Raw genomic sequence first — 13,946 nt, 5'->3', positions numbered from 1 at the left:
AGCAGGAGGAGTAGGCCATTCAGCCCAACAAGCCAGCTCCACCATTCATTATAATCCTGGCTGATCATCAAATTCAATATCCTGATTCCCCCCTTTTCCCCACATCCCTTAGCTCCAAGAGCTCTATTTAATTTCTTCTCAAAATCACACAATGTTTTGGCCTCAGTAAGTCTCTGTGGTAGTGAATTCCACAGATTCACAACTCTCTGGAAGAAAATGCTCCTTACCTTAGTTCTAAAAGGTTTACCCATTATTCTCAAACTATGATCTCTAGTTCTGCAACCCGCATCATTGGGAGCATTCTTTCTGCTCATTAGGAGCTTGAGAGTGGTGTAAACCAATCACATTTAATTGAAGGCCTTTGCGCTAAGAAAGGGACCTTCAGCCGAACACTTAAGCCTCTTGATTAATAAGGGGATCAGGGGTTATGGGGAAAAGATAGGAGAACGGGGATGAGAAAAATATCAGCCATCATTGAATGGCAGAGCAGACTCGATGGGCTGAGTGGCCTAATTCTGCTCCTATGTCTTATCGTTTTATGGTCAATGCATCGCCCAATCCTCCAGGTTCTTATCCTAACAACAGAAGCCTGCCCACTTTAAATTTCAGCTTCAATACATGTTGCAATAGGCAGAAACCATCAATGGCAACGGGATGGCACTTGACCGTGGCTTCATAACAGATCCAAACAAGGATTTAAATTACTCTCTCGAAATGGTTTCTGACATCACTTGAAATAATCATTATTTATGGGGGAACTGATGGTGTCCGCAGTGGGGCAGGCAACAGGCAGACAGATCAGCCAATCTGACAGACACTAAAACTGGAAGTAAAAAGCATGAAATACAGGGCCCAGACTTCTGCAGTCACGGACGCTCTGCCGAGCTTCCAAAATGATGGGCAGGTTCCTAAAACGGAAGTCTCGCCTTCTTTTCCAACAGATCCAATTCTCACTGATCGGGGAAAGGGGATTTGGCATGATTCAGATGAGGGAAAGCCAAACTCAACAGACTCATTTAAACTCAGCGCTACATTTAAACAGACCCCATCTTGGCTACAGCAGGGGACTTAACCTGCCAAATCAAAAAAGAAACCCACTGAATTTGCAATTTGTGAGGCATAAATAGGTCTAGGCCTACACTAACATCGTGAAATTCATCTAGTGATTCTCAGCTCTCACGTAGGCCAAAACAGAATCATGCACTTACCTTTCAGAGTCGCACTGGAAGTCATATCTTTGCCTTGGAGATAATTTTCAGTGGCAGCAGCATGAATGAAATCTTTACTGATTCCAGTGTATACCATTGAGATGGATTCTACCAACTGCTTCTTATCCACGTTTCTTAACCGAACACAGAAACCAGCACTCACAAAAGTGTGGGCGTTCTATAAAAGAGAACCCGGAAAACAATATCAGGGATGTGACAAGTTGTTTGTGTGGGAAAAGTTTTGATTTTATCCATAAAGCACCAGATGAATGTACAGCTGACAAAAGATGCCATCTCTGTTCAATGAAAGGAATGCTCCAGTTAATGTATCCAAACCAGAGATCATAGAATCCATACAGTGCAGAAGGAGGCCATTCGGCCCTCAAGTCTGTACCAACAACAATCCCAACCAGCTCCAATTCCCATAACCCTCATGTACCCTGCTAATCCCCTGACACTAGGGGCAATTTACCATGGTCAATCAACCAAACCTGTACATCTTTGGACTGTGGGAGGAAACCGGAGCACCCAGACAAAGGGAGAATGTACAAACTTCACATCAACAGTGACCCGAGGCTGAAATCGAACCCAGGTTCCTGGAGCTGTGAGGCAACAGTGCTAACCACTGTGCCACCGTGCTGGATGTCAATTGGGATTTTAAGGCCATATGAGAGAAGATCCTCTCTTCTCCACCTCCTGAACCAACATAAACCCATTTCATTAGGACCAGAAAGTAATGGCAGATTTTTCAAAAACTGTTTGTGTTCCAAATTTTGCTTTGTCTTTAGTTTCTTTTCTTTAAAAAAAACATTCATGGGATGTGGGCGTCACTGACTGGCCAGGATTTATTGACCATTCCTAGTTGCCAAGGGCAGTTGAGAGTCAACCACATTGCTGTGACTCTGGTGTCACATGTGGGCCAGACCAGGTAAGGATGGCAGAATTCCATCCCTAAAAGACATCAGTGAACCAGGTGAGTTTTTCTGACAATCAACAATGGGTTCACGGTCATTAGTAGATTCTTAATTCCAGATTTTTTTTATTGAATTCAAATTCCACCATCTGCCACGGCAGGATTCAAATCTGGATCCTCAGAACATTAGCTAAGTTTCTGGATTAACAGACTAGCGATAACACCACTGGGCCATTGGCTCCCGTTCTTGGCATATGTTGTATGCAAGCATCATTCCTCACTAGAGAGATAGTATTTCTACTTGTTTTCAGAAATCCTGGTACATTTATGGTGTTCCCAAAGATCAAAAAGAGAATCCTCTTTATCCTACGATCATCCTTGACTTCACAAGGCATCACAATAAGATTCCTCAAGATTATATCTTAGATTTTAACTGCCAACCAAATTTGTTATGTCATAAAAGAAAACATAAGTGACAGTACAAATGTTTACACTTAAGTTTAGCTACTTCAGATGAGTTACTACTATACTACATTATAATAATGCAAGATCCATCACAGGCTTAAGCACATAGCCTTGTCTGAACTTTCACTGCAGTACTGAAAAGTGTTGCATTGTCAGGGTGCAGTCTCCTGGGTTCTGTGATGAGGGCAGAAGTGAGCAAGGCATTAAATAATGTTCTCGAGCTTGCTGGTTTGTGTTATTGTTCTGATTTTAATTCACTTTTTTGGTCCTTCATATTCTCAGGTGTTGTTCAAAATCATGGCAATGCGAACACACAAGTAAATGTGAAACTGCTTCAAGGTAAGGGTGAGCTGTGCATGAGGATACCAAATCTTGGGGGGGGGAAGTATATTATGTGTTGTGAAGTGATATTTGAAGTTACCATTCTGACTGGCATTGCATACATATCAATGACAGGGTTAAAAAAGTGGAAGTCTCAGTGTCGAAATTCTAAGGGGGATTTTATGGAGCCCACAAGAGTAGGAAACACGGCATGTTGATTAGATAGGATCTGGAAATTTCAATTTCCAAATGGAGGGTTAGGATGCATAATAAAAGTCAGCAGTGTTCAGGGACACTGAGGGAGAATTTAGCATGGCCAGTGCACCTAACCAGCATGTTTTACAGACTGCGGGAAGAAACCAGAGCACCCGGAGGAAACCCACGCAGCCACAGGGAGAACGTGCAAACTCTGCACAGACAATGACCCAAGCCGAGAATCCAATCTGGGCCCCTGGCATTGTGAGGCAGCAGTGCTAACCACAGTGCCACCTGGCATACTTTGAATACTCATTAACATGAAACTGTTTCTAATAAAGTCCTTTTCTTGGGTTAAAGTAAATGGCGCATGAGAATCTATCTTATGGCATCCAGTTCATGATCATTTAAAGGTGACATGCACCAGGTGGCTTTATGCAGTTGTGACTGAGTTAACTGGTTGACCATATTGGGCTCTGTGGCACAAGGCAGTGGGTGTTGAAAGATTGGTGTGCAAGCGCAGTGGCATGCAGAGGAGGGAAAGGAGGTCGGACAGAGGTTGGTGTGCGGTTGCAGGGAGATATGGTGGATGGAAGAGTCCAGCGCCCCAGGTGTGGTGGATCTCTAAGGGGTGGGGTGAGGTTCAAGGCACGGATTGAAAGCAGGAGGTAGGCCTAAAGGGTGGAAATGATACTGTCAATGTAGCATTCTTGTGAGCAAAGTGCAAAGGAAATTACAGCACAGGAACAGGCCCTTTGCACCGCCCCCCCCAAGCCTGCACCAACCATGCTGCCTGACTGAACTCAAACCTCCTATCCTTTCAGGGAATTGTGGTTGAATTGAGGGCGCTGAGTGGCAGAGGGTACAGTTGCAATCAAAGGGAAGAGTTCAATGGGAAATGGGAGCAGGTCCAGAGTCAGGGTCGGTTTTTGGAAGGTCTTGTGGGGTGGGTCACGGGAGTAGACAAAAGCATGGAAAATGATATTGTAGTTTCAGGGTCAGAGTGGGCACTGGGATTGGACAGGGGTGCACACAAACGGTAATTGGGTCCAAGGTAATGGGTGAGGTTCCAGGTTACAGAGGGGCAAGGAAAGTTATGATGGCTGGGTTAAGGAGGCAAGTGTGAGGGTGACAGGAGGCGAGCAGAAGGTATAGAAACAGATCTCAAAAATCAGAGCCACCATAATGTTGCGTTCTCATTTCAAACACAGCTGTTCTGAAGAGGGAAGGTGGTCATTTCGGTTGGTTGGAGTTCATGTTCTGCAATAGCTGGCTGATTAAAGGGACCCCTTAATAATTATTTAAATGATGAGAATGGTGGGTGTGCATGTTCTCATACTTATGTCTGCCTTCTTCACACTGTACAATTCCTCTTATTCACCCAGTATTCTTACACCCTCAGGAGAAGGAGAGAATATGCTGGAGAGTTCTTGCTATCCAAAAACAGAGGTTGTAAGGGCAACAGCAGGTCGCTCAGAAGGGGAGACTGGTCAGGATGCAGAGACATCCAGGAGGGACATCAGTGAAGATGAGCAGTGGGGCAACAATGTATCCAAGACAAGCGCAAACTAGCTCCAGATGTCAGAGGCAATACCAGAGATAACTGAGGATGTCCTGGAAAATGATCACCCAGATATGTCGGGTTGTTCATCAAGACTTACAGCCACATGGATTTGGTGGGTACAGTGGCCCTCAAGGTTAATGGCACTCAACATTTACTCCAGCGGTGATTCCCAGGGTGCAGTGGTGATGCACATGGTATCTCACAGGTTACCACACATGGGTAGAGAAAGTAGGCGACCAATATCCCCTTTAGCTGTGCCAATGATTTTATCCACTTCAGCATCATTGAAGACAGCCAGGCTGCAAGATCAACTGCATTCCTGGACTTTCCCAAGTTCAAGGTGTCATCAGGGTGGCATGGTGGCGCAATGGTAAGTACTGCTGCCTCACAGCTCCAGGGATCTGGGTTCGATTCCCGGCTTAGGTCACTGCCTGTATGGAGTTTGCACATTCTCCGTGTCTCCTCCAGGCGCTCGGTTTCCTCCCACAGTCCAAAGATGTACAGGTTAGGTGCAATGGCCATGCTAAATTGCCCCTTAGTATCCCAAGATGCGGAGGTTAGAGGGATTAGTGAGGTAAATATGTGAAGTTATGGGGATAGGGCCTAGGTGAGATTGTTGAGGGTGCACTCAATGGGCTGCACTGTAGGATTCTATGTAAAGCTCTTTAGAAACAGCCTGCTGCATTTGGAAACCACAACGTGTCTCACTCCTCGAACATTTAACTGATGTACAACCACAGGAGAACAATATTGCAGATCCATGTTCATTTCCCAGGGAACTGTCACGACATATACATCTTGCATTACTTACAGCTCCTTGAGCTTTTTCCAGCTCCAAGCCATGTTGATGGATGGATACTTGGTGGTATCAAGAACATAAGAACAGAAGAAATAGGAGCAGGAGTAGGCCATCCAGCCCTTCGAGCCTGCCCCGCCATTCAATAAGATCATGGCTGATCTGTCGCTGCTCAGTTCCACTTTCCCGCCCTCTCCCCATAACCCTTAATCCCCTCTCCTATCAAAAACCCATCAACCCGCGTCTTAAAAATATTTAGCGAGGCAGCCTCCACTATCAAGGACTATCCTGAGTCCATGGCTGAGGATGCCAGTGAGGCATCCCCAGACAGCAGCAGAGGAGCTCTACAATCAAGTTCCTGTGTCCACCAGAACCATCGCAAAGTGCACCACTGGCTTCTTAAAATCAGCTCTATTGCCCTGACCAGTCTGGAGAAAATCTCACAAATTGCTGTGGTCTACTGCACACTGCACAGCTTGGCACTGTGATGTGGACAGATGTTACAAGAGGAAGAGCATGAGGAACACCTGCCCTCCTCAGATGAAGATGATTTACTGGAGTATGAGGAAGAGACTATAAACCCAAGAGTGTTAGTCATTGATGCCAGGGGCAAGAACAGCATACAAAGGATGCAAGGGACAATCTGATCTATACAAGATTTGTGCAACAATAACACATCTGCACTGCCCAACCTCGGGTTTGAACCCAGCTCTACCATCTCCCTTGCCAAATTCACTACTAACCCTTGTTCTCTACCACCTAGAATAGAGTGAAAAGTGGAGCTTTGTCACAAATACTCGCTAGTGAATGCTGGTACCAGCGACATCTTAGGGGTACATAGACATCTATGCAACAACCTGCCTTCAAGTTTATTATGCTCCAGCAGCATCTTTCAAATACTTTGAATGCAAGTGCACCTATCCCATTTGTACCTGCTGAGAGTTAAGTGTGCCGATATTTGCTAGAATGCGCCAATGGGGGTCAGCAATGCCTTCATTTTAAACCAGATCTATAGATCATCACAGAAGTAACAATTCACACTGGGCCCCAGTGCTGACAAGACCCCACAGTTACTCACTTCCTCTACCACCTCTGCCCAGGCCGGCCTAGTCGTGTCTGAAGTCAGTCTCAGGAGAGCGCATCTCCTACCTTTCCCTAATGGCCTGGAAGAGAACATGCAGGGAGGCATTGCTGAACCATGGGGCACAAGGTCACTCGTCACTCGAAAGAATATGGCACTCTCAAACAATGGAACGCCCTGACAGTGATGCTCAATCTCCCCGTGCGAGCAGGAGGCTCTGAATTAGTTTGCCTGCAGACGCAGCTTTGTCATTGAATGGCAGGTTTCACCAACAAAAAGCTTCTCTTGCCACTAAATCGTATGTGTTTTCCATACACACCAGCAGTATTTAAAATTTTCAGTGCGTTGGAAATGACGAAAAGTGAGAAAGCGTAAGTGGTGCATAACCGTGGTGACGACATTGGGAATGACACACTGCTGGTTAAGTGTAGACTGGAGAAAGGATCGGTTATAAACAAGAAGATTGATTTGCTGTGAACTAAACACGCATTTGACTGAATTTTACATTCCAATTCCCAGGAGGGGAGCGATGCCTGATCCTGAACAATAATCAAACTACATACAAATCGAAAAGAAAAACAGAAAGTGTTCCAAAGAAACATCATGTTGGACTCAAAAACTTAACTGCTTCTCTCTCAATGACAGATCCTGTAAGAACAGTTTTTCCAGCACTTTGTTTTTATTTCAGATCTCCAGCATCTGCAGTATTTTGCTCTTATCAAGTGCAAACCCAAATTCCTTACAAGCATTCTGTAATAAGTCTTCGCAGACGGAAGTCCCTTCACTAAAATCCCTTTATTTACAATTCCAACAGCAGTCCACAGAACGCTGTCTGTCAGCAATCTCTCTTCGGGAGTCCCTGAGGAACTGGCACTCCCTGTTAAATACAAGGAAAGAACTCCCTGATTGGTCCATCAATTAACTCATTAACCAGGGAGTTCATATTCCAATAGGCTAACCTCAATGACCTGATTGAAATCATTACACATACTTCATTCATTTTTATTGTATTTGGAAATGGAATGCATGCATTTCCCTGACAGTTTCGAAAGACATCCAATTGCCCATGGGATTCAACTTTCTCCTTCACAATTTCCAAGTCTGATAACATTGGCAATTATAGCTGGGTCTTACAGAAAATTCAGACCTACATTCCCAGTTAATAACCTGTCTATCTCAGAATCAATGGATTGATTCCTACCTGAGGAATCTGAATCTATTAGCACACATAGCAGTTTCAGTTTGCAACTTTCGTTTTGCACAACCATGTGTTATGTTATTCAGAGAGAGTGACAACATTATAACCAGTTTCTAACATAACATTTCCCACCGGATACAAGATAATCAACAAAACAGGTTTGGCCAAAATACTGTGGAAAATTTTTAAAGCACAGGAAATTATCATTTCCAAAATCCTATCTGAAAACAAAATGGAAAAGAATTTTTAAGCTAGGAAGAAATGTCATCTTCAAACCGGAGTTTCTGCATACTGCAGTCATACATGACCAAATGCACTGCACTCATAAATTACTGAGCTTTAATATCTCATGGCACTACTGTCCCACAGCAACAGGGATCCAGGTTGAATTCTAGCCTCGGGTCGCTGTCTGTGTGGAGTTTGCACATCCTCCCCCTGTCTCCGTGGGTTTCCTCCAGGTGCTCCAGTTCCCTCCTGCAGTCCAAAGATATGCAGGTTAGGTTGATTGGCCATAGTAAATTGTCCCCTAGTATCAGGGGGACTAGCAGGGTAAGTAAGTGGGGTTGTGGGAATAGGGTCTGTGTGGAATTGTGGTTGGTGCAGACTTAATAGATCAACTGGCCCAGGGATACTATGATTCAAAACATATATTGACAGCCTTAAATACCAGGTTGTGATTTGTTGGTCCAGTTTTGAAAATGTTACAGCTTTGTTTTCACTTTTTAATGTAACCATGAGCACACCTTACACAAACCTACCAACAATATTCTCTTGAACTCACTCCAGGAAAATGCTGTTCCCTTCATCACTGTGGAGGGTGGGTATGAATTGTCCCAACCTATTTCACATAAACATGTCTTACTTAGATTGGTTCCTGCCCAAATATTCCACTTCATTAATTCTGCGAGTAGATCTAGTTAACAAAGAAAATTTCTATTTACCTGCATTCGTGGCATGATCTTGTATGTGTTCATCTTTTCAGCTTCTGTCAGCTTTGGAATTTCCACATACAAAATAACCTTCACAGAATGAACAAAAGAGGTCACCAACTAAACTCTGCACCTTCAGCAACAGTCTTTGGTCCTATGCTTTACATGATACTTATAATGACTGACTAGTAAAAATGGGAATGAATGAAATCAAAACTAAATATTTTATGAAAAGGTAAGATCTGGAGCAGCACAAGGCTTTTCCCCTCTTTCAGCCTGCTCCACAATTCAATAAAACCATAGTTCATTGCCTATTTAAACTACACCTTCCCATACTCTTATCCTTTGAGTGCCTTTTCATTCAAAAATCTATAGCCTTGAACCTATCTAATGGCTGAACAGGCACAGCTCTCTGGGGCTAGAGAAATCCAAAGATTCACAACGCTTCTGAGTGAAAAAGATTCATCTTCTCGGGGTCCTAATTGGCCAATCCCTTATTCTGAGCATGTTCTTGTCTCATTATCAAGGGGAAACAGCCTCCCTGGATCTATCCTATCAAACCCTGAAAGAATTTGACATTTTTCACAAAGATCCAGAGATGTCCAGCCCAGTGAAATTGGTATTGAGTGATTACCACCTTGATGCTGGGAATACTGGCTTGGGAGAGGATGCTGCTGTCAAATAGTCTTTGTTACGAGGGGATCTTGTGAAGGCACTGCTGGTGATATTTTTCCAGCACTTTGAGCTGCTTACCAAAGATCGCCCGAGTCTCTAAAGCATATAATAGAACAGGGATCCTTGCTGCCCGGTGCACCATGCTTTCGTCTCAGATTTGAGACCCTGGTTCTCAGTTACTCTTTCTCTCCATTGGGTGAAGATTGAGCTGAGTTATTGAAGGCGATGATGAATTTTGTTGTCTCTGTTTGCCTTTGGCTCCCAAGATGGGGAAAATAGTTCACATTTTCCAGGGATTCACTGTTGACCTTAAGCTATGGGGGAGAGGGAAGGGGAACATGTTGTGCTGTGGGAGCTGGAAAAGGACCTTAGTTTTCTAACTCTTTAATGAAGGGTCAATTTTGTCATGTGCTTTGAAGGAGTCACTCCATGATCAGACACTTAGTATCTAAGTGACCAAACACATCAGGGTGATCTGCATACTGGAGCTCAATTACTAAATATGAATGATTTTGGTTTTAGATTGAAGGTGACATACATGGAGTTTCCCTTTGCTCTGTAAATTATCTCTACAATTGTATGTAATTTGCACACGGTGAGTTGCAGTATTGCAGTAAGGAAGATGCAGAAGAAGCTTGGTGTGATGACACAGCCTTTTTTGACCCCCAGTTTTAACTGAGATAGGGTTTGTGGTGGTTCCAGTGATAAGCATCATAGTTTGAGTGGTGTTTGTGGAGTAGGCGGATAAGTTGACATTTTTCTGATGCCTGCCAAATTTGAGAAGGAAACTTTATCATCCTTCACAGTTGAGAGTCAAAGGCTTTCAGAAATTGGAAAAGGGAAATGTATAAGCATTTGGTGTTCTTCAATGCAATTTTGTTCAATTTGTCGCAGTGAAGATAATGCCTGGTGCCTCTTGGGCACAAATCACATTGCAACTCTGGAAGAAGGTCTTCATCCACTGGCAGGAGGATCCTGGCAAGGATTTTTCTTATGGCAGACAGCAGAGGGACTCCTCTGTAGTTACTGCAATCGAACTTGGCTCCTCTGTGAACAATCACAACGTCCCTGAGAACCCCCAGCATGTATCACTCCTTTCAGGTAAAGGATACAAGGTTGTCCAGTCGAGACAGCAGTTTATCTCCATTGTGTTTAAGAATTTCTGCAGAGATTCCCTCGGCTTTGTCATTTTCCTGATGTTGAATGGTTTTATAGACTTTGCTCTGGACGAGGGTGACAGTGAGACTGAACAAGATGGAGTACTGAGGAATGGTGGAGTTGAGGGAATTCAGTCGAAAACAGATCTCAGTTGAGTTCTTCAAACTGTTCTCTACAGTAAGCACTGACTGCCTCCCTCTCCTTGATGATCTCTCCTCTACACTTGGCTTTCAGCAGATTGGGCCAGAGTGCTTGGGCCACAGACTCTCTTGGAAGCACTGAAAAACTGTGTATATTTTGGTGTCTGTGAGTTCTTGGATATCTCCTGCTCTTTCTACCTGTCATTTGTTCTTTCCGTCTGAGGTATTGTCTTCAAAGACTTGTATAACCAAGGCTTTTCTCTTGAGGTGTGAAGTTTCAGCTTGTCAAAGCTTTGCGCTTACACTGGATTGGGTCCTCTATCTTCTGGTCGAAACAGTCACAATGGTTCCTGGTAGAGAGGCCAAGGAGCGTTTCCTTGGTGCATCCAGCGCCAGTCACCATGCCCTACCAGTAACCATCAAATTCACTGTGATCTTGAACTTTTCTGGTTCCTTCCAAAGATCAGCTAAGGATTCAGCAACATCTCAAAAACAGCTGCACACCACTGCATCTCGCAGGTCACTGATGCCCACCGCCATGCGGGGCGGATATGTCAGGCCTTGAAGTTACAGATTGTGGCTGTATACGATTCTGCTGCTGCAAGTGCTGCTGCTCCATGGAGCCCCATGGATTCTGAATTTTGAGTTGCAAGATCTGTTCAAAATCTATCCCATCTAGCATGGTGGTAGTGTCACATTGATGGAGGGTATCCACAATGTGAAGATGGAACTTTGCCTCAGCAAGGACTGTGCAATGGTTATTCTCACCAATATGGTCAAGGAGATCTATACCACATAGTTTGGTGAGGGTGAGGTCATGTAGGCTTTTGTCTCACTACCCATTGCAGAGCCTGTCTAGCAGTTATGTCCTTTAGGACTCAGCCAGCTTGATCAGTAGTGGCGCTACTGAGCCACACATGATGGTGGACATTGAAATCTCATATTCGCAGTACATTTGATTTTATTATTGTTCACAGTATAGCAATACGTGTGAAAGTTTTGTCTCTTGCATGCTATACAGACAAAGCATACTGTAGATTGAATATAAAAGTAGGGAGGTCTTGCTGCAACTGTACAGGGCACTGGTGAGGCCGCAGCTGGAGTACTGTGTGCAGTTTTGGTCGCCGCACTTACGCAAGGATATTTTGGCCTTGGAGGGAGTGCAGAGGAGGTTTACTAGGCTGATACCGGAGTTGAGGGGGTTGAGCTATGAGGAGAGGCTGAATAAACTAGGCTTGTACTCGTTAGAGTTTAGAAGAATGAGGGGAGATCTCATTGAGACATATATGATGAATGGGATGGATAGGATAGAGGTGGAGAGGCTCTTCCCGCTCAGAAAGGACAGGAGGACTAGAGGGCACAGCCTCAAGGGGGGGGCAGTTTAGAACAGAGTTGAGGAGGAACTTCTTCGCTCAGAGGGTGGTGAATCTCTGGAATTCTCTGCTCGTTGAAGTGGCGGAGGCTGCCTCGCTAAATATATTTAAGACGCAGGTTGATAGGTTTTTGATAGGCAAGGGGATTAAGGGTTATGGGGAGAGGGCGGGAAAGTGGAACTGAGCCACGACGGATCAGCCATGATCTTATTGAATGGCGGGGCAGGCTCGAAGGGCTAGATGGCCTACTCCTGCTCCTATTTCTTATGTTCTTATGTACCTAGAGAAGGAAAGGAGAGAATGCAGAATGTACTGCTGCAGTCATAGCAAGGGTATAGAGAAAGATCAACTTAGTGCAAGGTAAGTCCATTCAAAAGTCAGACAGCAGCAGGGCAGAAACTGTTCTTGAGTCGGTGGATATGTGATCTCAGCCTTTTGTATCTTCCTCCTGATGGAAGAAGGTGGATTCTGTGTACAGAGTGTACTCCGGGTGCTCCAGCTTCTTCCAGCTTACCACCCTCTGTGTTTTTTCCAATTCATTCCAACATGGACAAGTATGGAATCATAGCTGGAGGGGATTGGGTGGTAGGTGGTAATCAGCTGGAGGTTTTCTTGCACACGATGCCATGAGACTTCATGGAGTCCTGAGTCAATGGGCAACTCCCTGTTAACTGTACCTCTACCACTGCTGGGTGCATTCTGCCAGTGGGACAGGGCATATCTATGGATGGTGATGTCTGGGAAATTGTATGATACATTTCAATGAGTATGACTTTGTCAGATAGTTGCTTGCCTTGTCTGTGGGACAGCTTGCCCAATCCTGGGAGACATCCCCTGATTTTGGTCAGGATGACTTTGCGGGGTAAACAGGGTTGAGTTTGCTGTTTTCACAACTGAATGGCTTGCTAGGCCATATCAGAGGGAAGTTAAGAATTGACCACACTGCTGTGGCTCTGGAGTCACATGTAGGCCAGACCAGGTAAGGAACTCAGATTTCCTTCCCTAAAAACATTAGTAAACCAGATGGATTTTTCTAACAATCAATAATGGTTTCGTGGTAACCATTACCGAGACTAACTTTTAATTTCTGATTTATTTTTTGAATTCAAATTCCACCAGCTGGACGTCAGACCACCTGTTCCTGGGGTAAAGAACAAAGAAAAGTAGAGCAAAGCCTCCAAGCCCACCCAATCATGATGCCTGCCTAAACTTAAGCCGTATGCACTCACGGAGTCCGTATCCTTCCATTCCCATCGTATTCATGTAGTCGTCTAGTTGCCCCTTAAATGCCGCTATTGTACCTGCTCCCAACACCTTCCTGGGCAGTGCAGTCCAGACATTCACCACCCTCTGTGTCAAAAAACTTGCCTCGCACACATCATTTTGCTTCCCTTTACCTCAGGTCAACCTCTGATGGCTGTCATGGTAGTCCAAATGGATCCCTACACTTCATCTGACATACCTCCATTCACACCCCCATTAACTTTAAGTGGCAGGAACTGGTCACCACACCAACAAAGTGCCTTCATTTAAATGTTTCTTTCAAAATGAACAGGCTAGGAAATTGAAAAAGTTCTTAAATCAGGTCACAGAAACATACCTTTCCTTGCATGTTGACATCAAGAAACTGCTTTGGGGTGCAAGTGTTCAATTCAGTTATATCAGAAACAGTCACTTTAGCACCAGCAACTTCAAAGGCTACAAAGACGTCAGATACAAACTCACGGTGTTTCCATTTCATCATTAAATTTCCAGCCCATCCACCAGCCTATTGATACAAAACATGAAAAACGCAGTGTCAGATTTACTTTGACTATGTGATTCTCAGGTAACAGCAATAATCCTGAGTCACTAATACCAACAACTGTACCCGCCACTCATCATCTGACTCTCAAATAGCTAGATCCCAAATTAATTTCTTAGACTTGCT

At 44.4% G+C, this 13,946-nt stretch overlaps 1 protein-coding gene across 3 annotated transcripts in view; it reads right to left on the bottom strand.

The window, feature by feature from the left end:
• LOC145343186 (uncharacterized) overlaps positions 1–13,946 on the bottom strand; it is a 143,144-nt gene that overhangs the window by 55,732 nt on the left and 73,466 nt on the right. For all 3 annotated transcript variants that reach the window (XR_013886690.1, XM_080189200.1, XM_080189201.1), the window contains 3 exons: positions 13,617–13,784; positions 8,683–8,760; positions 1,209–1,386 (listed from right to left, as the gene is read on the bottom strand). Coding sequence is in view for 2 of the 3 variants with exons in the window: in XM_080189200.1 (XP_080045326.1) it covers positions 1,209–1,386; positions 8,683–8,760; positions 13,617–13,784 (424 nt within the window). In the remaining variant the exon portion in view is untranslated. The remainder of the gene's footprint in view (positions 1–1,208; positions 1,387–8,682; positions 8,761–13,616; positions 13,785–13,946) is intronic.

The sequence above is a fragment of the Carcharhinus amblyrhynchos genome, chromosome 5 (genome assembly GCF_965287045.1).
Source record: "Carcharhinus amblyrhynchos chromosome 5, sCarAmb.v2.hapA, whole genome shotgun sequence".
Taxonomy (NCBI): Eukaryota; Metazoa; Chordata; class Chondrichthyes; order Carcharhiniformes; family Carcharhinidae; genus Carcharhinus; species Carcharhinus amblyrhynchos.
The sequence above is the reverse complement of the archived record's forward strand: the minus strand, read 5'-3'. Positions and strand labels throughout refer to the sequence as shown.